Here is a 22,275-nt window from a genome sequence, read left to right as displayed (position 1 = left end):
TAAATTTTTTTATTTTTTTTTACTGAGCATGGATTAATAACGTTGTGTAACAATTTTTAATTAGTTTTTTTATTAAATACCAATAAATAAATTTTAATTTTATCAAACTTATTTCTTTAAATGGATGTAATTAATTTGAACTATAGAGAAAAATATGATGAGATACCAAAAGAATTTGTTTAGTATAGACTTGGTCCAATGATAGACCAAGTAGAATCCTCATTAATTAGTTGTCCATGTGAAACTATTTATTTTTTATAATTAATTTCAGTCTCAACTTAAATTCTTTATATATTATATTAACATATATTGTAATAAATATTTTTAAACAAAAATATAATTGATGTGATTAAAAAAAATACTCAAGATCCATTACAAATCAAAGATCTTAATCATTTTAAATACAAATTAGATTATTATAACAAAAAAAAAAGTTATATGAAATTTTTATTTTTATTAATCAATCAACTTAACTACCTAACTGATTAAAACTTCTTATATATAATTTTTCTGTTCACAATTTATAAACCAAGACTACAACAACCTTTTTCACTTGAAAATATTGAAAATATTGAAAATATTTTAGAATAATATTTTTTTCATGACCCTTTTCACCTATTGTTTCAACTAACCTAATATTTCCCCTTTTTCATTTTTTTCTCCTATAAATAGGTTCTCTTGGCTTCTCATTAAACACAACACTTCTAAAACTCCAAACACACAAACTCTATTCTCTATTTTCAATTCATAAGTCTCTTCTTATATTTAATATTATTTTACTCTATTTTCAATTCATAAGTCTCTTCTTATATTTAATATTATTTTAATTTGTTTTACTTTGTATGTACTTATATATATATTTTTTATATGAAGAAATGAATATTTATATTGGAGAAAATTAAGAGGGAGGGAGGAAATAATTAAGTATAAGGTTGTTGACAGAAGATAGAGAGCACAGAGGATGATATACATATACATATATCTATACACTATATAGATGCAGGAGTTGAAGATAATTGTATCTCATCTCCTTTGTGCTCTCTAGACTTCTGTCATCTACCTCTAATTTAATTTCCATTTACTCACTCTTAATTTTAATATGTATATATATATATATATATTTTTTTTTATATTTAAATTTATTTGTATACTTGAGTATTTGATGGCATTGATGTTTGCATTTTGCATCTACCAAGGTTTCTAACAATTTTTTATTTTGCAGGTTGAGATGGACTAGTATGAAAAAGTTATCAACCATGTGAATCATAAGAGACTTATTTCCTTAGCTGATATATACCTCTTCTCTTCTCTTATTAATATAGTTTATTTATTTTATTAATTATCAAAAACAATGATAACATTGTCTGCCGATGCTATATAAATAGATTTCATATTGGTATTTGATTGATTATAATTTAATAAAGGTAATACTTTCATTTGGTTTTTTTTTCCAAAGAAGAAGAATATGGCTTCAACTAGTTTCTATGTTTGTTATTAAGTTTGGTTATAATATCTCAAATTTCATATATTGATATTTTATTTCTTACAGTAGTGTATCTTTTAATTTGGATATATATTGATTAAACCTTTATATAAATATTTTTTTTTGTATTTGTCTATATCTAACAATATTACATTTTTCATTTGAACTAAACCAATAATTTTTTTTTCTACCATGTGAAATAATAACTTTAATTTATATATTTGTTGTTTTATAGACTTAGAGGTAAATATAAAATTTTATTAGTCTTTTTTTTTTTAACTTAAATTACTTAATCAAATCTGTAAATTTTGGCTTAGTAATAAATAACAAATAACGGGAGGAAGAATAAAATATATATAACATAAAACGAGGAAAAAGACCAGAATGAGAATGAAAACAAGAGTAATATAATGGTACAGTGTATATGGGTCCAAACTTATCAATATGATTTATTGTATGACATATTGTAGGGCATCGTACTCTGCAGCATAATTTAAGTCAATATCCACTACAACCTAATTGTTCACTCACTCATTCCAAGTTTTGTTTTTTCATGCGAGAGATATATATTTGATATGTAATTATGCACAATTATATGTCTCAAATCTCAGTGTAATTTATTAAAAAACAATAATATGAATTGTCTTGGTACATATATTTGTAGTTTGATAAGGAATATTAATAAATATAGTTTTTGAGTATATATATATTGCATTTTATCCATTGATTATATATAGAATAAGAAATTAATTTAGTTGTTAGAATTAAGACGTTGGTAAGATAACTTTTATTTTTGTTTTTGTAATGTTTATGTATTGTTAATGTGTTTTTGACTTTTTTTGTTGATCTCAAAATATAGATGAAAAATGTCTCTGATCAATCTGATTAGACTTCTCTCATTTTAGTATTTGAATTAAATTTATTTTTTATGATAATTAAATTGGTAAATGGTTGATCCTCTAAAGTTAAATTAATTAAAGCAAATTAAATAACACTAATAACGCTAATGTTAAATTAATTAATTCAAATTAAGTAATAGTGATATATAAAACAACAAATATACATTGTTTAATAATTATGAATTGATACTCTACAAAACTTACACGCATATACAACTATACAATGGTATCTCTTGTACTATGATTTCTATAAATATGTGTACAAAATTAGATATATTAATGGAATATTTGTATTGATATAAAAAAAGTTAAAAAAGAAACGAGAAACAAAATACATATTGTTGGTTAAACCTTTACTATTGTTGTTATAATAACTTAAAGAATATATTCACAAATATCTAACGAGGATGGTTGAAATTGAAGAATGTTTAAGAAATCTCACATTGTTTGAAATTAAAAAGAAAGAGAGAGTTCAAGATATATATAGTTCAAATTTTTCATTACAATTCACATCAATCATAAATATTTTAAAGTTTGTACCTGATTTTCTTCTATTTTTATAATATAGTATTGTGAGATTTGTTTAAATATTTGATTTGAAAAATGTGAGTGTATTGAGGTCATGAAAAGTTTGAGAAAATTCTAAGTTTAAGAAAATTATGTGTTGTAACAATTTTTACATAGTGTTGTTCACTGGTCGTCAGTAGTCAACGGTCGTGGTTTTTTTCTCTAAATTTGGAGTTTTCAAGTTATTCTCTTGTATTATGATTGTTATTTAAATTTATTTGTGTTTATTTCTCAACATCTGCTATCAAAGCTTTTGGTTTGGTAGGGTCTAAATTTCTTAATATGATATGTAGTTGCAGCATTGTTTGATCTTCCATATAAAAAAAAAATATTTGGTAGAAGTTCTGGTTAAAAAAGACTTGGTTATTAAGTGGTCATTTGTGGCTCATCTCTTTTGCTTAGAAACCTACGTGATGCACAATTAAAATATGTCAAGTTATGTTGTAAAATTTGTCTTAGAGAAATTTGATGGAAGAAATAATATTGTTTTGAATAAAAATTCAAGTCAAAGATGTATTGATACAATCATAATTACACATGTGTTGATTATCATGTGGACATTGGTTGATGTTGATGCAAGGTATGTTGTGAGATTATGTCGATTGTTGAAGAACTTTTTGATAAAGTCAACCTAAAAGTTGCATCATAAACTATCAATTGGATTTTTGGCATGTAGAAGACATTCTTGAAGTTGTTTAACTTCAAGTGGAAATTATTAAGTTGAGTTTGCTACAAGTGGAGTATAATTTTTATGGTGGAGTATAATAACTCCTTTGAACTATGGTTGTCGGTATAGACAATGAAAATCAAAGATGCACCAATTTTAATCAAAGTGAAGATTAACGGGTTTGGTTGAAATTGGGGAATACCGTAGAAGTTCCATGTTATTTGAAATTGTAAATTAAGAAGAAGCTCAAGGTTATATAGATATATATATACCTCTAGTTTTTCATTTGTAATTTGAACCACTTGTATACATAGTCTTTTTAATGTTTTTAGAGATCCTATTCGTATATAAAAAAATTGGGTCTCTAATAAAAATATATAATTTTAATAATTATAAATTATTTTAAAATATTATATTTTACCGAATGAGACACCAAAAACTCAAAGTACTTTATTTAAATTCATCAAAATAAATAAATTATAAATAATATCTAAATACAACTTCAAGGTAATACTAATCTTCTAGCTATTTAAAAAGAGTTATCATTCTAACACTTTTTGAAGCATATTCATCTTTCAAAGATACTATCAAATAATCACATTTTCAAAATAAATAATTATACATTTTAAATCACATTCCATAACTTTTAAAGATGTTATAAAAAATTTACATTGTCAATCAATCATAACATTTAGAACATTGAAATAATTGACTTCAACTATTAGATATACTAGTTTGGTTAGTTAGTTACACTATCTAGTTAGTTATTTTACACTAATTAGTTGTTTTATCTAAATCGGCTTATAAGTCTATGTAATCATTGATGTAAAAATAATTATTTCAACCATCAATATTATTCAATTTACTTTTCTCAATTTCTCTCTTATCAATGTCTTAAATCAAAAATCATAATATCAACTATGATTTATTGATGGTGTAAAAAAGTTTACACTAACATAGTAATTAAGACAATATATTTAAACCTTACCTAGTTGTCTTTGTCAAACCTCTCTTCTTCTTCTTCCATCTAAATGACATGAACTAGGACATTTCTTTTGATTTGAAATCATCCATGTAAATCATTTTTTTTTAATCTTCTTTTATATAAATTAGAGATTTCCAAATAGACTTATTTTTTCTTTCGTATTTTGTTCATAATTTTATCGTATGAGTGCAACCTCGTTTTGTATGTCATCTTAGTGTGGCGTTGTTTTGACTTTTCATTTTATTGTGGTTTTTCTTTGATTCATATTAACATATTAATTTCGATCTATAAGTATAACAGATTCAATCAATAACTTTTGCATTGTCAACATTAAATACTAAGAGACATGAGTATTCTTGTCAATTTAATTAACACATTTGTAGATATTTTATTATTTTATGTCATCAATTTAAATATTGTAAGGTAATTTGTGTATTCATCTTTTTCAATTTTAATGATATTAAATTTATATTATTTTTATCGATATATTCTATCAATTTAAATAAATAAATATAATTTTTAATAAAATAAAATAATATATTTAAAATTATTGTTATAAGAAAAGAGAGAATTTAAAATTATTCTTTAATTACAAGAAAAGTAAGTTGAAAAATATAGACATAAGTGCACTCTACATAGGAGGGAGGACTCTGTCCACAATGAAAAGGACCTTGCCGTAATAGTGTCTCAAAAATTAAATTCGTACATAATAATGATAATTAAAATCAACCCCCATCATGCGACATATTCCAACTGTGGAATGCAATTAATATTTTCTAATAATTACACGTTTCGTTTTCTGATTCATTGTTCAATAGAAACCATTTCCGGAAAATATTGTGAACCATATAAATACAAAGAAATTAATTATATGATTATATCACTTGTCAATTTGGTATGCCTTAAAAAAACAAAAACAAAACCAAAAAGCACTGCTTTCATTTTCTCATTTATTTCACTTTCTTATCATAGGCCTTGCTACTAGCTCTATCTATTATATTCTATATAGCTATATTATATTATATGATGTATCGTGTGATGTTACAAGTTGGGGTACATTGTGTATAATTAAGCTTTTTGTTTTTTTTAGAAGAGAATTAAACATTGTCAATGTATTTGTATTAGAAAAATTTAGTTGTAAGTATATTCATAGCTTATGTTAAAATATGAAAGGGACTCTTTTTAAAAGATTTATGCGCTTGAGACCTTTTATAAGGATATTTTCAATGAAATGTAATAGATCGAACTCATTGATATATTTAGTCTAAATTTTAAGTTAGATATATTAATTTTTGTTGATTTTACTTTTATTTATATTTGATACCAGATTAGTACCTTGATAAAATTTTATTTTGTGGATCAATTTGTTTAACCTACAACTTTTATCGATGAAAATCCCATAAAATATAGTTTAATATAGGGTCCATGATTTTTTTTGGTCTAATTAGTTTTGGTTATTTTCTTTAAGAATTTAGTTAAAAATAAAAGAAAATTCTTAAATTGGCTATTTTTGGGGTTTGGTTCGTATGTTCGTCGCAAGCCGGTCCATTTTTGTTTGATTTTGTAAACAAAAATTACAAAGTTTCAATTAATTCATTTAATATTCATGCTCTCAGTCTCACCAATGTGACACATATGCTTACCACAAAATTTAAGCTCGTTTACTTAATGGATTGACTAATCGTGTCAATTAACATTGTGGATGAGTTTTATATGTATTTGATGAAAACTACAATTAATTATTATCTACTTTCTTATACTTCCCAAAACGCCCTTCGTAAACAAAATTCCAAAAAACTTCACACAATGAATTCAAAAGAGACTAATTATAAGGTAAGAAAATCAAGACATTATTGGCATATAGAACATGGGAAAGAAAAAGTTGACATAATCTATTTTTATTTTGCCGGTGCAACATATTCTCATGTACACATAATATAAAAGTTGAGGGCTTTTCTAGCTCAGGATTGTTTTTTCCTTCACCAAAATTGTTACAAAATTAAACAAGGAGCTAGAAATTACTATTTTACAATAACATATCTTGCATGGTGAAGCTTAAGCTTTTGATGTGTCTTAAGAACTTTTATCCAATGCTTTCCCTAAGGAAGTGAAGTTCAACCTGAAAAGTAAGGAGAGTCAACCAACCAAATTTTGCAAAGCTTAACCAAATAACATAACAAAAGTGTATAGTGTATGGTTTAAATGAAAATCCCTCGAAACAACAATGACAAATGTGATCGCCTTTTGAAAGTAGGTCACAGTCCTCTTCATCATCACAACTGAGACAATGACTTGATCGTGTCAATTCGACAAAAACATGAGAAAACGAATACATATGCCTCACAACTCAACTGATTCGTTTTTCTTTGTTTTTTGTCGAGCCAACATTGATCATGTCACCATGTCATCCGTAATGATGAGGAGGATTATGAACATCTACTTTTCAGGGCATCGTCGATTATCATTCGAGATTTGAGTCATTTTTAAATACTAATCCATTGTAGACCATCTATCAAAATAGTCTACCGTAAGAAGATGGAAACTATGAAAAATACAATGTTAAAAATCAAGAATGTCTTTACCTGATAAGAGGTTTCCTCTGTGGTACAGGAGCAGGAATTCCACATAACAATGGTGCTGTCAGCTCAGCAGGCTTTTTATTCCCAAAAAAATGAAAAGAAAAAAGGTGAGAGGCAGGAGGGAGAAAGAAAAAAAAGAAACTAATACACTGCTTCAATTTCTAATACACTGTTTAACAACTTGTAATTTTCACCTAATTCAACTCAAATAAAATACTAGTGATCATAAGAATAAAATAAATAACTAGAAATGGATCATTCGACATGTGAAGATTCTCCAAGAAAACAAAAAGTAAAGAAATATGGATAAGTTGTTGGTGTAATCTTGGATTAAGGCCGTGATTAAATGAACAGTTCAATTAAATGCTTATAGAGTAAGCGCTAATCATATTAGTGCCAATGAATGTTTCTATAACGAAAGATAAAATAAATTCAAATTGTTTCCAACTAAGCTATAAGCAGATTTCATCAGCTATCATGGAGAGTTCATGGAAATAAGCTGAAATGCTCTCTCAAACAGTCGCACAAGTACTTATATCAGTAGATAAGCTCAAATAAGTCAATCTGAACAGGTCTTTAGTGACAGAATAAATGCAAATTCAATACCTTCATTAAAATAAACTCATAAAAAACCTTTCAACTTTATGTGACATGTTATCATGTAATCTATATGGAATCAAGATAACCTCATCACATGTAGGAAGCAAATTCATGAAAAGTTGGCATGAACTATTTACAATTGCTACGTAACATTTTATTGAATCTGAAAATGAAAATCTTCTGAATTTAAGCCAGAATAAGAGATTAACCTCAAGCTCATCCAAGCCTCCATTAGAGAACAAATGAGTCGAACATATGGTTTCCTTTGGAATAACTTGCTCTTCCGCCACTACAAACTTTGGGATTGAAATGTCAAAATTATTGCTTTTCACGCTCCCACCGTTATCTTTGACTTGATTTCTATACCCCATATCATCTTCAAGCTCATCAGATTCTTCTGCCAAAGCTTGATGCACTTCATACGGACCAGACATAATTTGCTCAATGGCTAGTCTTTCTTCTTCTTTAGTGTTCGACGCATCAGGAGCAGTAAGTTGTTGGTTTCCCATCACTGATCCATAGGCTTGACTATCACCTGAAGGAATCTCCCCAACCAATTTCAGACAAGGTTTCTCACTCTTTTGTGCACTGATACTGTTGACTTCAGAGTCATCGAATTTCATCGAACAAGAGCTAGTAACACTGATGATAGGAGTTATATCTTCATGAACTTCCTTGTTGGGAGGGGATAACGATACAAAAGACTTTGAAATCTTCGAGTTATTATTTTCCACGTTTTCCTCCGATCGTTTTCTCTTCCTTGCTTCATTTGTTGCCGCTTTACCTCCTTGAGATTTTTCAGCTTGACTGTGGCCAGAAACCCTTGATTTGGAACTTTGTCTATTCTCACCGGTTGCTTTAGATGGCAACAAAGGTCGAACCCCGCCGGGAAATATGAAGTTTGGTATATTACGGCGTTTCACATGGGAGACGTGGATGTCCATTCCAGGTTTCCATAGAGTGTACGCGTTGACAGAATGCTTGAATTCTTCTACGGTTAGTCTTATATCAAATTGTTCACCTTCGTTTACAGGAACTCCTTGCTTACGTTGCAGACCCATAAAGTAACATTGGTGGAAGGTTCGAGATTTGTCTGAAAATTCGCCAGGATATGGATGACACTGAAGCATACCATAAGTGTACCTCTCAATCTACAAGCATATAGAACAACCAATATAGGTTATACATAATGCAAGAACACAAAACGAAAGAAAATGAAAAGGGGGAAAGTGAGGAAAAAATATATAATAAGTGATATCAAACAGTGTAGTTAAATGGTGGCTATAACAGCGCTATAATATAGCGAAATTTGAATAAATAACTATTGTTCTGCGTTGACAAAATTTTAAATTTTGTCAAATAGAGGTTGTAGCAGCACTATAGCAGTGTTGCGTAGCATAATTTAAACAAACCGCTATTTTTCAGGATCTAAGATAGACAACATTGATAACAAATGATAAAGTTTGCAGTATTATACCTTTAATGTCAACTGGCGGAGACGAGACTCAACCCATCCTTTCCATTGTCTAAGGTCGTCTGCGTTCTCTGCTGTAATGTCTATCTGAAGGTAATTCTTGTAGGCTTCAAAAAAGGGATAAGGCTCAAAAAGTGTATCCCAATCAGCCTTACTAGCCTCCATAGCCTACAAATAGAAGAAAAATCAAATATAAGCAACTCAAATATCAAAAGAAGAAAATTGATAACAAAAACAATAACAATCAACCCTTATCTAAACTAGGTGTAAATAAAAACAAAATATAATTATATAAAATTTAGAGCCCGTTTACTTTCTAACATTTTCAATTTTTAATTTGTATGTGGGTGGCTAGAATGACATTTGGTTATGAATTTTCCTTTTTAATTGTGATAGAGAGAAGGTAAAAAACAACGTTTTGAAATTTTTCAGAATCTTTAAAAATATTCAATCTATTCCTGAATGCATTTTCCAAAGCTTCCATAATATCTTCTCTAATGTTCATTTATTTTATCCGTGAAAATGGAAGCAAGAAACACCAGAAGTAAAAGGACCCAATTATTTCATTTTGGTAGAAACATAAACCAACTATTACCTAGTACTACCAAAACATTACTTCAACCGAACGCGAAATAAATTGGGCTTGTAGGCCAGATTTCTTATATTGAAGTTCATAGAATCAGAAGAACGACAAAGTGCATACATTACAAGTATAATAAAACAACAGTCTTCTCCCACTACGCGAAATTAGCTATATGGATCAAATAATGCCAACATGTCCTATAATTTGATTGCGAATATTCCTATAATTTGCCAAAAGAAAACATTTTTTGAAATCAATGTATCATACCTCACATATTTCACTTCCCCTCTTAAACTCCTCCGACATTATACGGAGTGTACTTAACGTCACATTGTAAGTAGAGTTCATGCACGGATAAGCAGGAGTAATTATAGGCATTAGATGATATCTATCCTTGGGATTTCTTCTAGGATCCCAAACTGAAAGTCCAAGAGATCCTTCTTCAATAGCACAAAGCATGACTGGATTCGGCCATCGCCACTGAGTATATACTCTAAAGAAACGAGACACCAACATATTAGGTAGTGCATTAGGATAAAGCTGGCATATTCGACCAACAAGCAATGCCAAGTTGATACCACCAAGAAAACCAGCAACCTGCACAGAAAAAGAAAAAAAAAATATGCTTTAGGAAAATCATATAATCAAATAATAATTAATAAGTTTTGAACAGAAAATAAGGGTCTACTTAATTTATGAAAACACTTTCTGTTTTTTATTTTCAAAAATATGTGTTCATTTTAACTTGCTAATAAGAATATGTGAAACTCTTGAAATGAACCACTGTGATGGAGAAGATGAAATACTAGTTCAGGATGATGCATTTCTAAAAATAATGAAATCAGTTCTTTTGGTATTTTCATTGTTTCCAAAAATACAGACATTTGTTCAGTTCAAGACTCTCTCGTCTCCTTATTAGCAAGTAAAATAACACAAATTATAGAAAGTGAAAACAACAAATGTTTCCACTAAGTAAAAGGGCTCTAAGCCGTCCTGTATGGTAATCATGTCATACATTAGAATAAACACCACGGCGCTTTGCCCAAAACCTCATGCATCTCAATGTCGTGCGAAAATTCTGCATTTCAGAAACAGAATACAATCATTGATAAGAATGTGAACAAAAGCGTAACATAAATTCTTCTAGGTTAGTAAAATTTATAACCACCTGAATATTTGGAACTAAACGCAGGACTTGATCAGTTACTCTACACCCATTGAGACTGAGAACAGTTTGTTCATCCGCATTTTGTAATATTGATTCCTGCGATATATCTAAGTCCTGCCCGGAAAAAAAAAATCACTATTACGAAATGGTAAACTTGAAGTAAGATGCAATTTACATTATAAAGCCAGAAATAAACATATACGACAGAAGGAAGATGAATGTCGCATCGGTAGAAGATTTGTTTGTGGAAGAACTAAATCTAAATGTTCGAGATATTAGGTCCTAGATTAATGATTTCTTCCCTAACATTGAGTAAGGACCTAAATCTTTGATCAAGAATTATGAAGCACAGACACAAATACCGAACACAACACTAACATATAGACATTGGAATCGGTGTCAAATGTGTCAGTGTTGTGTCAAACCCTAACATGTGTTGGACATCAAGCATGCCTACAATCAAAGGTGTCACTGCTACATAGTTCAAGAATGGCACCACTAACCATTAAGGGAGTGGAATGGGATAGTGTCAAAATGCCATTTGTAACACTATGGAAGGATCTCACATATTTATTTAGGACTTGTTTGTTTATTTGTGCTTTAAAAAAGTGATTCAATAATACATATGTTTTCAGAAAGCTACTATTTTAAACTTTTTGAGAAAATAAAGTACTAAAAAAAGATTTTCCTGTATGAAAAACTCAAAATCCCCCCAAATGAAAACTAGTTTCGAATTCTCATACACAACTCCTAGAAGCAGATACAAAAAGAGGACATCGACGTGAAGAAAATAACAAGAATTGGGCCAGAATAGTTAATATTTCTGCATAAATATGACTTACTTCGGGAATAACCCACAATGCCAATCTTGCATACAAGAGATCTACAGAAATTCCATTGAACTTGAATTTCATGACAGGGACATGAGCATCAGGCACAGGGTGCAACTCAGTTACTTCCTCCATCTCAGATAGCATCTTACGCAACTCACCGAAGAAATCTTCCTAAAGCCAATTTAAAACAAAAATTTAAGCTAACAGGACAGATAATCTATACAAACCAATATTTTAACAGTAAAAGAGCAACAGTTGTCATACTTCTCTGGTTGCATGTCTAGGTCCTACACAAAGAGTATCTATATCAGCTCCAGGGCCATGCACCTGCAAGATTTGGAGTGGAAATTTTGGTTAAAAAATGGATATTGCAAAATGTCTATAGGATGACATATCCAATGAGAATAGCTCCATACCCCTAGCCGATATGAGCCAAAAGTAAAAATCTTGGCATTTGCTTCGTGCACCAGTTGTTCATTGAATCCCTTCGCCCGGCTAATTGTTTTAACCCAAATCTTCACAATCTAATTCATATTATAACAACAGCACAATCAAAACAAATGATTTCATAGCAACAGCACTACATTAAGGGTGAGGGGAGGCTCTCGCCATTACTAGCACTATATTTTGAATATGTATATGTCACAGTAAAAAAATGATACATTCGCTGCAATCAGTAAATCAGATAAATTGAATGAAGATTCGACATGAACTCCAAATGTGAGTCGTGATATCTTAATCTTATGACTCCAATTCTCTGACTGTAGAAACCAGTGTTGTCAATCGCGAATCGCGTAAATTAGAAGTCCGTTCAAATTCCGCTACACTACAATGTTATAGTACTGCTATAGCCACTACTAAACAACACTTTGTACCAAATAGCATATCGTGGAAAGATGGCGATTAAATTCTGGTACACTGTATCCGCTATTTGACAACACTGGTAGAAAATGCATAGTATTTTCACTGCAACTAATCTGAGTCCCTATATTTCCAAGATTGAACAAATAGAAACGAAATTGCATCAACAAATAAACAAATTCAACCTGGTCTAGTCTGCCAAGAACTTCCTCCCTACCAACCGCTTCATGCTGACTCTCGTACAATCCAGCACCTTGCAAATACTGAACACACAAAAACCAAATTCAGCACATGACAACACTTACAAAATCTCAAAAACTACATATAAATTCACAATAACTGAAAATACAAAAACAAAAATAACCTTTTCAAGTTCTTGAGACTTGACAACATCTTCCTCAGTTGGTCCAGCCAATGAAATAGGCTCAGTTATGCCTAACCATTGCTTCCCATTATTCTGATTGCTCAATCCAGGGATCCCCATCAACAAATTGATACAATTTTTTTTCTTGTTTTTTTCCTTTTTTTTCTAATTATAGTATGATATTTTTTTTGTTTCAATGATAGGGTTGCAGTGAGATTTTTTATCAGTTACTGATTCTTTTTTTTTCAGATTTTTCTCAATAAAATCAAATCAAAACATAAAATAAAACGGCAAAAAAAAAAAAAAGAAAAAACACAATTTAACAATGTGATGATAATTGTTGATTGTACACAGTAATTAGGGCAAAAATGTTCAAAGCAATGAACTTTAAACAAAAACAACAAAGGATGTAAAATTACAAAACCACCCAAAAAAATTTCATAGATAATAAGAACAAAAAGTACAGAAATTCAAATTGGGGATTCTCAATTTTGAAAACCCTAAATCAGCAACAGCGAACAATCACGATAACCCAAATGAAGAAATTTGTTGAAATCGATCAAAAGTGCAGAAAGGCTTGAACTTGACGAATGAATTGTTGTTGCAATCCCACGATGGTTGAATTGAATTGAACGTCGAAAGCTTCAAAAGTAGAAAATATAAAAGAAAATTTCAATAAATAAATAATAAATAAAAATGGAATTAAAAGATGAAAGAAAGAGTGAGGAGAAAATTAAGAGAGAGAGAGAGAGAGATTACGAAGAGAGGGAAGAAAAAGGGTGCGTGAATATGGCTTTGGATGGAAACAGCTATGATGAAGAAGAAAGGAAGTGATAAATAGAATATATATATCAAATCAAATTATTAATAAGATTTGATTTGTTTTTAACGTATCTATTCAATTAAATTGTTTTAATGATTTATAAAGATTTTTTTTACCTTGAACGATTTTTATTTTTATTCTCTAAACAAATATTAATTACATTATGTTTGATCACAGAAAAACAAAAAGATTGTGTTAGATCACCTGAATCCAAAAAAAAAAATTAATTATTAACAATAATATAAAGATAATTAAAATTAGTAAAAAAGATACAAAATACTTTAAAGATTTGAAGTGTAGATATCAATCGAATAATATTTTAACAATTTCACTGTATTTTGAGGTCTATTCACTTGGTAATTATTTATTATTTGACATTGTAACTAACTTGTCGACTTCCTCCTATTTTCTAGCTATTTTTTCTTTCTTTGGTCCATTGTAGCCCAATATATCATCTAAATTTCATCAATCTTTGTATTAATTTTGTAATTTTTACTAATTTTAATTAATTTTATATTATTATTAATATTATTTATTATTTTTGAATTAAGTTGTTGGTTACATTTAAATAATATTTTAACAATTCGTTTCTATTTTGTAGTTTGTTTCCTTGTTAATTATTCATTTTGGTGACGTTGCAAATACTATTTTATAATCCATTTTGCCTTATATATATATGTGTATAAATTAATATTTTATAATATCATTGTATTAAAATTAAACTCATATTTTAAAAAATCATCAATAAAATATATAATATATTTAATAATAAAATGGTTAGATCACCTGAATCCAAAAAAAAAAATTAATTATTAACAATAATATAAAGATAATTAAAATTAGTAAAAAAGATACAAAATACTTTAAAGATTTGAAGTGTAGATATCAATCGAATAATATTTTAACAATTTCACTGTATTTTGAGGTCTATTCACTTGGTAATTATTTATTATTTGACATTGTAACTAACTTGTCGACTTCCTCCTATTTTCTAGCTATTTTTTCTTTCTTTGGTCCATTGTAGCCCAATATATCATCTAAATTTCATCAATCTTTGTATTAATTTTGTAATTTTTACTAATTTTAATTAATTTTATATTATTATTAATATTATTTATTATTTTTGAATTAAGTTGTTGGTTACATTTAAATAATATTTTAACAATTCGTTTCTATTTTGTAGTTTGTTTCCTTGTTAATTATTCATTTTGGTGACGTTGCAAATACTATTTTATAATCCATTTTGCCTTATATATATATGTGTATAAATTAATATTTTATAATATCATTGTATTAAAATTAAACTCATATTTTAAAAAATCATCAATAAAATATATAATATATTTAATAATAAAATGATCGTAAAAATATTTTTTTTTCATATTTTAGGGAAGAGTGATTTAAAATTGTGTTTTTTTTAATCTAAAATCACTATTTTAAGTCTTATTTTTTCATTTTATTTAAATTTATATATTTTTTTTATTTTTTTCATATTCTTAATTAGTGCAACATTGTTTTATTTATCCTTTTATGATGATATTATTTGATTTTTGTATCTTGTTGTGTTGTTCGTTTATCATATTTACAAAGTAGTTTTGATAAATTATAAATTTTAATCAATAATTTTAGTGTTGATACAAATTTAAAAGTTTAAGTATTTCAAATAATTAAATTTTACTATATTTATAGATATATTATTGTATATTATTAATCTAAATACTATAAGTATTTTCCTAAATTTATTCTTTTACGTTTTAGCATTTTTAATTTATGTTGTAACAATATATTCCATTAATTTAAATAAATTAATACTATTTTTTCTTATAAAAAATTAAATAAAACGAAAAATGCATCATAAACCATTTTGTCACAAAAGAATGATAAAGCCTTTTTTCTCTACTAAAGATAAAGCCTTGTTTCAAGGCTTTTCTTTCCCTTCTCTTTTTCTTTTGTTAACTTTTTGATACTATTGGATGCATATTTCTTTATTTTTTTTCTTAAATATAAGAGTTTATAAACAAAATCACATGAATTAATAAAATTGTTAATTATTTTACATTAATCAATAATTGATATTAATTTTATAAATTTATCTTTGAAAAATAAATTAATTTTTTCACTACAATATTTATTGTAATTGTAAAAAAATATAAATTAATTAAAAGTATATTAATTAATAAAATTGAAAACTCAAATAAAGTGAAATATAATTTTTTTTAAAGAGGATCTTATAATAGTTTGTGATGTAGTAATATTTTTTTTCCTAGTTTTTTGGACAAAATAAATTTGGGTTAGGAGTGTGATATAAGCAAATCAAATAATGATTGTGAATATATGATTTCCTTAACCGTATATAAGTACATTGTGATAATAACAAGTAAAACAACAATTAATTATTCGTGTTTTCTTGCTTTGACCGGTAAAAGATAAGTCAAACAAACACATTATTTTAATTGCTCTATTCACATGCATCATAAATAGTGTTGATTTTCAACACTATTGATGTGGGTGATGTCTAAAGTTCTAAATTTTTTATAGGACAACCATTAGTATGACTATTGTTTACTTAGGTGTATAAATCAACATTGTTATATTTTTTTTTATTGTGAGAAGGATTAAAATATATTATTTATAAAAAATAAAAGATAAAATTAATAAAAATTAATAAATAAAACATTAAAATGAATATTAACTAAAAAATAAAATATCAAAATAAATAAATAAATAAAAGAATATAAGACTAAAATAAATATTAAATAAAAAATAAAAGACTAAAATTATATTTAAACCATCAAACAATTAACTGATTTAACAAAAGATTTAAACAATACATTACATATGTGAACATTTTAGATTTTGTATAATATTTGAAATATTTTGATCATTATCTGATAAAGTTGAAAAAATATATTGGAAACTTATCAAAAACATAATAATTATTTTGTTTTTATGAAAAATATATTGAAGACAACTAATCGTTTTTTATTCATGTATAATTTACAAAATAATATTAACTATTATTTTCCTCAAAAAATAATTAATTATTCTTGTTAATGCATCTGTTAGAAGAAATGTTTCTAATTTAAAATATATATTTTTAATCATATATTACAAGATAGATTAAATAGTCTTAATTTGATTTTTATCCAAAATAAATGTAAGGGAAAACTGTTAGAAGTCTAAATTATAAACAATTAATTGAATATTTTGCAACAAAAAGTTTTTTAAAGAAAGATATTTAAATAATTATAAAAGATAATTTTCTTAGTTTGCCATAAACACCTAACTATGATGACTTAAATCATAGTTAAGGGGTGCAAGGGCCCCACTATCACTTCAATCTTGTTGAAATATATACTAATGTATCTATAGTTCATTTATTAGTTTACCTTTCTACACTAACATAAAAGAGCTTGTTCCTTTAGTGTCTTCCATTATTTAAAAAAAATACAATTACAACATTAACATTGAATAAAATTTCATATTACTTCTCATTTTTAGATCAATTTAATCAAAATGGGACAAATTATTAAAATACAACATACAAAAAAAAAAAGAAATGTCTTCATATAATGAGAACTCACATCACAACTCACATCACAACTCACATTTCCCTAAAGAAACCAACATGGTCTTTGTCTTTGTCATTGCATAATTCAAAGCCCAAAAACATGTCCTAATCATCCTTCATTGTGAGCTGTATTCCCATCACTTCCATCCACATCTTAAAAGAATCTCTTAATCCATTAAATCAAATAATAATCATTTGTTTTTTTCCAATAATACTTTTACACTTGTGTCCCTTTCACATGCATCAATAATATTTGCAAGATTTCTTGAGGGAAATTGGAGCACCAAGTTTCTTAGGATCCAAAGTGATGGAACATTGAATCCTCTTGTAGTATTTGGGCTTCACCAATTTCCCAAGCACATTAGCTCTTGATCTAAGGACAAAGTTAAGGTTCAATGGCACTGGCAATGTAGGAGTGCCTGTTGTGCTGCTAAGACTAGCACCACTTCCATATAAAGGAATCTTGTTACCTGTCACTGTCACACTCACTAACCTTTGACTCTTCCTAGATTGATGAAACTCCTTCATCTGCAATAATAATCAATGCATTAGAAAAATCAAAGTAAGAGAAACATTCTTGTAGTTTGAAGTTAAGTAGTTAATCAATCAACCAACCAACTATAATGTATGTTTGGATTTGCTCATGTCAAATGTAAAAGTGATTCCAGATACATAAAATTAATTTTGACATGTTTATTAAGGACACGTTTGGTACTCCTAAGGAATGACAAAAGACATACACATGTCTAATGTGAAGCTTAACTTTGTAGCTTCTAGTCAAAAGCATGCGGTGAATCGCGAAGGGACGTGAGCAAACACAACATAAGTGTTTCCGAGTATAATTTTTTTTGTCTCTAGAATGAATTCTAACTTGACACTGAAATTTGTAGATTTTGCTTTCAAACCTCAAATTTATGGTTCGACTCGCAGTCACATGACTGAATACAAAATTTGAGTTTGAATTAATTGATTTTATAAAATTCATTCAAACTAAAAACAAGTTCAATATAAAGTGATTTATGTTTGAATACATGATAAACCCACGTAAAAGTGAGTTAAACAATAAATTTGAGTGTAAAAATCATGTTTGGAGTCAAAAGTTACAAATCTGAACTTAAAGTTAGAATCAATTTTGGCTACTCCAAAAGTGATCTCGAGAAGAATTGTTTGTGCTCTAGAATGAATTTGAACTTGAAGCCAATTATTGTTCAACTCATTTTCACGTGAATACGTACAAACATCAATCACTTTACTTTGAACTCAGTTTCAACTAAAATCAATTAATTCAAAATCAATTATATTCCCTAAAAATCAATTAATTCGAAATCAATTATATTGACTACAAAAGCAAACAAACAAGTTAGTGAATCTTACATTCCCTGAAGCAATAGTTATATCTGAATAGGACAGTTCCAAGGGTGTAGCTGAAACATGGACTCCAAAGAAAGTGCCAGTGTTGCGGTATGTGAATTTCAAAGTAGAATTCATTGTGATCATATCAGTGGCCACCCCAGTTGAATCTGAACCAGCTTGAACCCTAACATGATCAAACTTTATGCTCTGCAAAATGAAAAACTCATCAAGACATGGTTCAGATTTGATCACAAAAATGCAAAATTGATCATTACTTGGTTCAGACTTCATTCTACAAGTGCAAAATTGATCATGAACCAGTTCAAACTTTATCCTAAAAATGCAAAATTGATCACGACCCAGTTCAGATTTCAACCTAAAACTGCAAAATTGATCATGACCAAGTTCAAATTTCATCCTAAAAATGCAACATTAACACCCAGTTAAGATTTCATCTTAAAATGCAAAATTGATCTTAACCCAGTTAAAATTCCAGCCTAAAACTGAAAAATTGATCCGGACCCAATTCAAATCTCATTCCAAAAATGCAAAATTGAAGAAAGCCAAGTTCAGATTCCAACCTAAAAATGAAAAATTGATCATGACCCAGTTCAAATCTCATTCTAGAAATGCAAAATTGAATCAAACCCAGTTCAAAAAAAATACGAAATTGAACACAACCCAGTTCCGATTCCATCCCAAAATTACAAAACCAATTAACACCCAATTCAAATCACATCCCAAAACTTCAAAATCAATCAAAACCCAGTTCCAATTTCACCTTAAAAACCCCCCAAAAAACAAAAACCAAAACACAAAACTTGATAGTAAACTCACACACACAAAGTGTAGATCTCAGATTCTAACCCGGTTCACCACAGAAAATGTTCAACCGAACAATATCGATATAGTCATATAAGCAAAGTATCACTGATAAAATTTCATCCTAGAAATGCAAAATTGAAGAAAATCAAGTTCAAATTTCATTCTAAAGAAAAAACAAAATTTATCATAACCCAGTTCAGATTTCATCCCAAAATTACAAAATCAATTAACACCCAATTCAAATCACATCCGAAAAAAACAAAAAACCAATCAACACCCAGTTCCAATTTCACCCTAAAAACCCCAAAAACAAAAACACAATAATAAAAAAACAAACCCTGATAGTAAAAACACACACAAAATGTAGATCTCAGGTTCGAACCCAAATCACCACAGAAAATATTCAACCAAACAATATCAGCATTGTTAGTTGAGCTAAACTTTACACTTAAAATCTCATTCTACAAATGCAAAATTGAAGAAAACCAAGTTCAAATTCCAACTTAAAAAAAACCAAAATTGATATGACCCAGTTTAGATTCCACCCCAAAACTACAAAACCAATACACACCCAATTCAAATCACATCCCAAAAAACAAAACTTCAATCAAATTTCACCATAAAAACATAAAAAAATAAAAATAAAAAACCAACCTTGACAACAATCTTAGGCTTCATATGTCTACTAGCACCCCAAAGAATAACCGAAAACAACGAAAACAAAAGCAGAAACCCAACAACAAAAGCAGGAAAGTAACATCTCCGAGGAAAAGAGCCACTCCGATCTTCTCTCTCAAGAAGACCCTCTTCTTCAATCACATCAATTTGCTTCCATGGCTTATGACTATGATTATGATGATGTTGATGATGATGCTTTTTGCGTGTTTGAGAAGAGAAATTAGTGGAAGATGAAGAGTGAGGAGGTGAAGCAACAGGACTAAGAACAGGCGTTGAATGGAATGAATTTGTGACAGTTTTTTCATCGTGTGAATCTCTTGATGGACTTTGAACATAGTAGATTGGTCTTCGTGGTGGTGATCTTGTCGGTGATGATGTTGCTAAGCTTGTTCCTTCTGAATCTGTTTTCCTATGCATCTTTTTTTGTTCTTGTTTTGTTTTTCTTTTATTGTTTTTATGAATGAAAGAATGAAGATTATTAAAAAGTGTTACCTATGATAATAGGAGTGAGTTTAAGGAATTTGATTATTTGTTATGTGTTGAGTTTTTGTTTTTGTTAGGTAATATAGAAAAATAGAAATAATGAAAATTTGGAGAGTGGAAGAATCTGTACAACTGGAGATTTGAGTTTGATACTGACCTTTTTGTTAAATGACAGCATTATGGAACCAGGTAATCACTATTTCTTTCTCATTTTTTAAATACAATTAATTTATCGATAAATAAATGTTATATTAATGTCCAATTGATTCAAAATATCGATTAATTTAATCTCTAATAATGTAAGATTTAACGATTGATTTGAGTTTTTAAGAGTCAGGAACCGATCAAGATGACAGCAAGTTATGCTTAAATGTGATTCTTACACTATCAGTCAATTAAAGTGATAAGATTATTAGAAATATTTAATGTTTATCAAAGTTATTTTAAAATTATTTTTTAAAATAATTTTTTTTTAAAACACATTTCATATTAATTAAACTATTTTTTAATTGGAATCTTTTAAACTATTCCATTTGCTACTACATTTCTTACCTTAATTTTGCAACTATTTATAGTTTTACACTTTTCCTTTTTTTACACTTTTTAATAATTATTTTACAATTATCTTGAAAGAATTTGAACTTAGTTTGTTTGAGTAAAAAAACACACATCAACAAGCATATAAAAATTGGAATTTGGGAGACACTCCCTTACAAGTTCAAGGAGAATTAATTATTGAAATTTAAGTTTTAAACTAAGTCATATACATATGTGAACCCAACCTAACCTTATGTGTCAATCTCAATTGATTATATTTTTTTTAAGTGTCGGTTCAAGATTTTGATTTGCTAATTAAGAAATATGATTACTATTTTCAATTTATATCAAAATTATTATTTTATTTTTTAATATATTGTATATAGAAAGAAAAAATTTATAACTTTTGAGTGAGGAACCAATGACTTAAGCTATCAAACTTTACATAGTTACAACTTTAATAATGAGATAGAAACCAATGACATAAGATATCAAACTTTAATTACAACTTTAATAATGAGAAAGAATATAAATTTCACAAATTCGACGGTTAAGTTTTAAATTCTTATTAAATACATCAAATATAATTTTTTTCTAAAATTATTCGGATTCCGTTGAATTAATTTATTTTAATGTATAATATAAGTAAATATGTACTATTAAAGGAGATAACTAAAGATATTCAAATTAATTAAAAAGTAAATATATGATTATCAAGATAATACAATGTAATTCAACAATTCATCTTAAAGTTCTTCCAGCTCAATAAATTATTCATATATTCATTTTCATCCTCTCGGCGTCTCTCTCTTAGTTTTTTTTCTTTTTTGTTGCTTTTTTTAAGTTACTCTCTTAGTTTTCTAGAAGAAATAGATGTTGAACTAAAAAAACACTTCCTATTTTTTTATTTAAGGACAATAATAAAGTCAAGTTCAATGAATT

General features: G+C 27.9%; 2 protein-coding genes across 2 annotated transcripts; both read right to left on the bottom strand.

Annotated features, from left to right (window-relative positions):
- Positions 1-6,483: 6,483 nt before the first annotated feature.
- LOC101514104 (nuclear poly(A) polymerase 1) lies at positions 6,484-13,942 on the bottom strand. The gene is made up of 13 exons (XM_004512824.4): positions 13,823-13,942; positions 13,064-13,705; positions 12,885-12,962; positions 12,255-12,362; positions 12,103-12,165; positions 11,848-12,009; positions 11,006-11,119; positions 10,853-10,915; positions 10,105-10,434; positions 9,258-9,422; positions 7,990-8,931; positions 7,184-7,254; positions 6,484-6,720 (listed from the first exon to the last, which is right to left on the bottom strand). The coding sequence occupies exons 2-13, from the start codon at positions 13,181-13,183 to the stop codon at positions 6,675-6,677; spliced, it is 2,262 nt and encodes a 753-aa protein (XP_004512881.1). The 5' UTR covers positions 13,184-13,705; positions 13,823-13,942; the 3' UTR covers positions 6,484-6,674.
- Positions 13,943-17,347: 3,405 nt separating this feature from the next.
- On the bottom strand, positions 17,348-20,864 carry LOC101513762 (uncharacterized). Its single transcript, XM_004512823.4, has 3 exons — positions 20,290-20,864; positions 18,832-19,017; positions 17,348-17,985 (listed from the first exon to the last, which is right to left on the bottom strand). The coding sequence occupies exons 1-3, from the start codon at positions 20,728-20,730 to the stop codon at positions 17,701-17,703; spliced, it is 912 nt and encodes a 303-aa protein (XP_004512880.1). The 5' UTR covers positions 20,731-20,864; the 3' UTR covers positions 17,348-17,700.
- Between the last annotated feature and the right edge of the window lie 1,411 nt (positions 20,865-22,275).

The sequence above is a fragment of the Cicer arietinum genome, chromosome 8 (assembly GCF_000331145.2).
Source record: "Cicer arietinum cultivar CDC Frontier isolate Library 1 chromosome 8, Cicar.CDCFrontier_v2.0, whole genome shotgun sequence".
Classification (NCBI taxonomy): Eukaryota; Viridiplantae; Streptophyta; class Magnoliopsida; order Fabales; family Fabaceae; genus Cicer; species Cicer arietinum.
This window is presented reverse-complemented; position numbering and strand designations above follow the sequence as displayed.

Excerpts from the sequence above, each read along its gene's own strand:
- LOC101514104 (XM_004512824.4), bottom strand. The coding sequence starts at position 13,183 with ATGGGGATCCCTGGATTGAGCAATCAGAATAATGGGAAGCAATGGTTA. Across the intron at positions 9,423-10,104 it reads GGGGAAGTGAAATATGTGAG|GCTATGGAGGCTAGTAAGGC; the intron begins GTATGATACATT and ends TTCTATTTGTAG. Across the intron at positions 8,932-9,257 it reads TCCGCCAGTTGACATTAAAG|ATTGAGAGGTACACTTATGG; the intron begins GTATAATACTGC and ends ATATGCTTGTAG.
- LOC101513762 (XM_004512823.4), bottom strand. The coding sequence starts at position 20,730 with ATGCATAGGAAAACAGATTCAGAAGGAACAAGCTTAGCAACATCATCA. Across the intron at positions 19,018-20,289 it reads AGCCTAAGATTGTTGTCAAG|AGCATAAAGTTTGATCATGT; the intron begins GTTGGTTTTTTA and ends TTCATTTTGCAG. Across the intron at positions 17,986-18,831 it reads TAACTATTGCTTCAGGGAAT|ATGAAGGAGTTTCATCAATC; the intron begins GTAAGATTCACT and ends TTATTATTGCAG.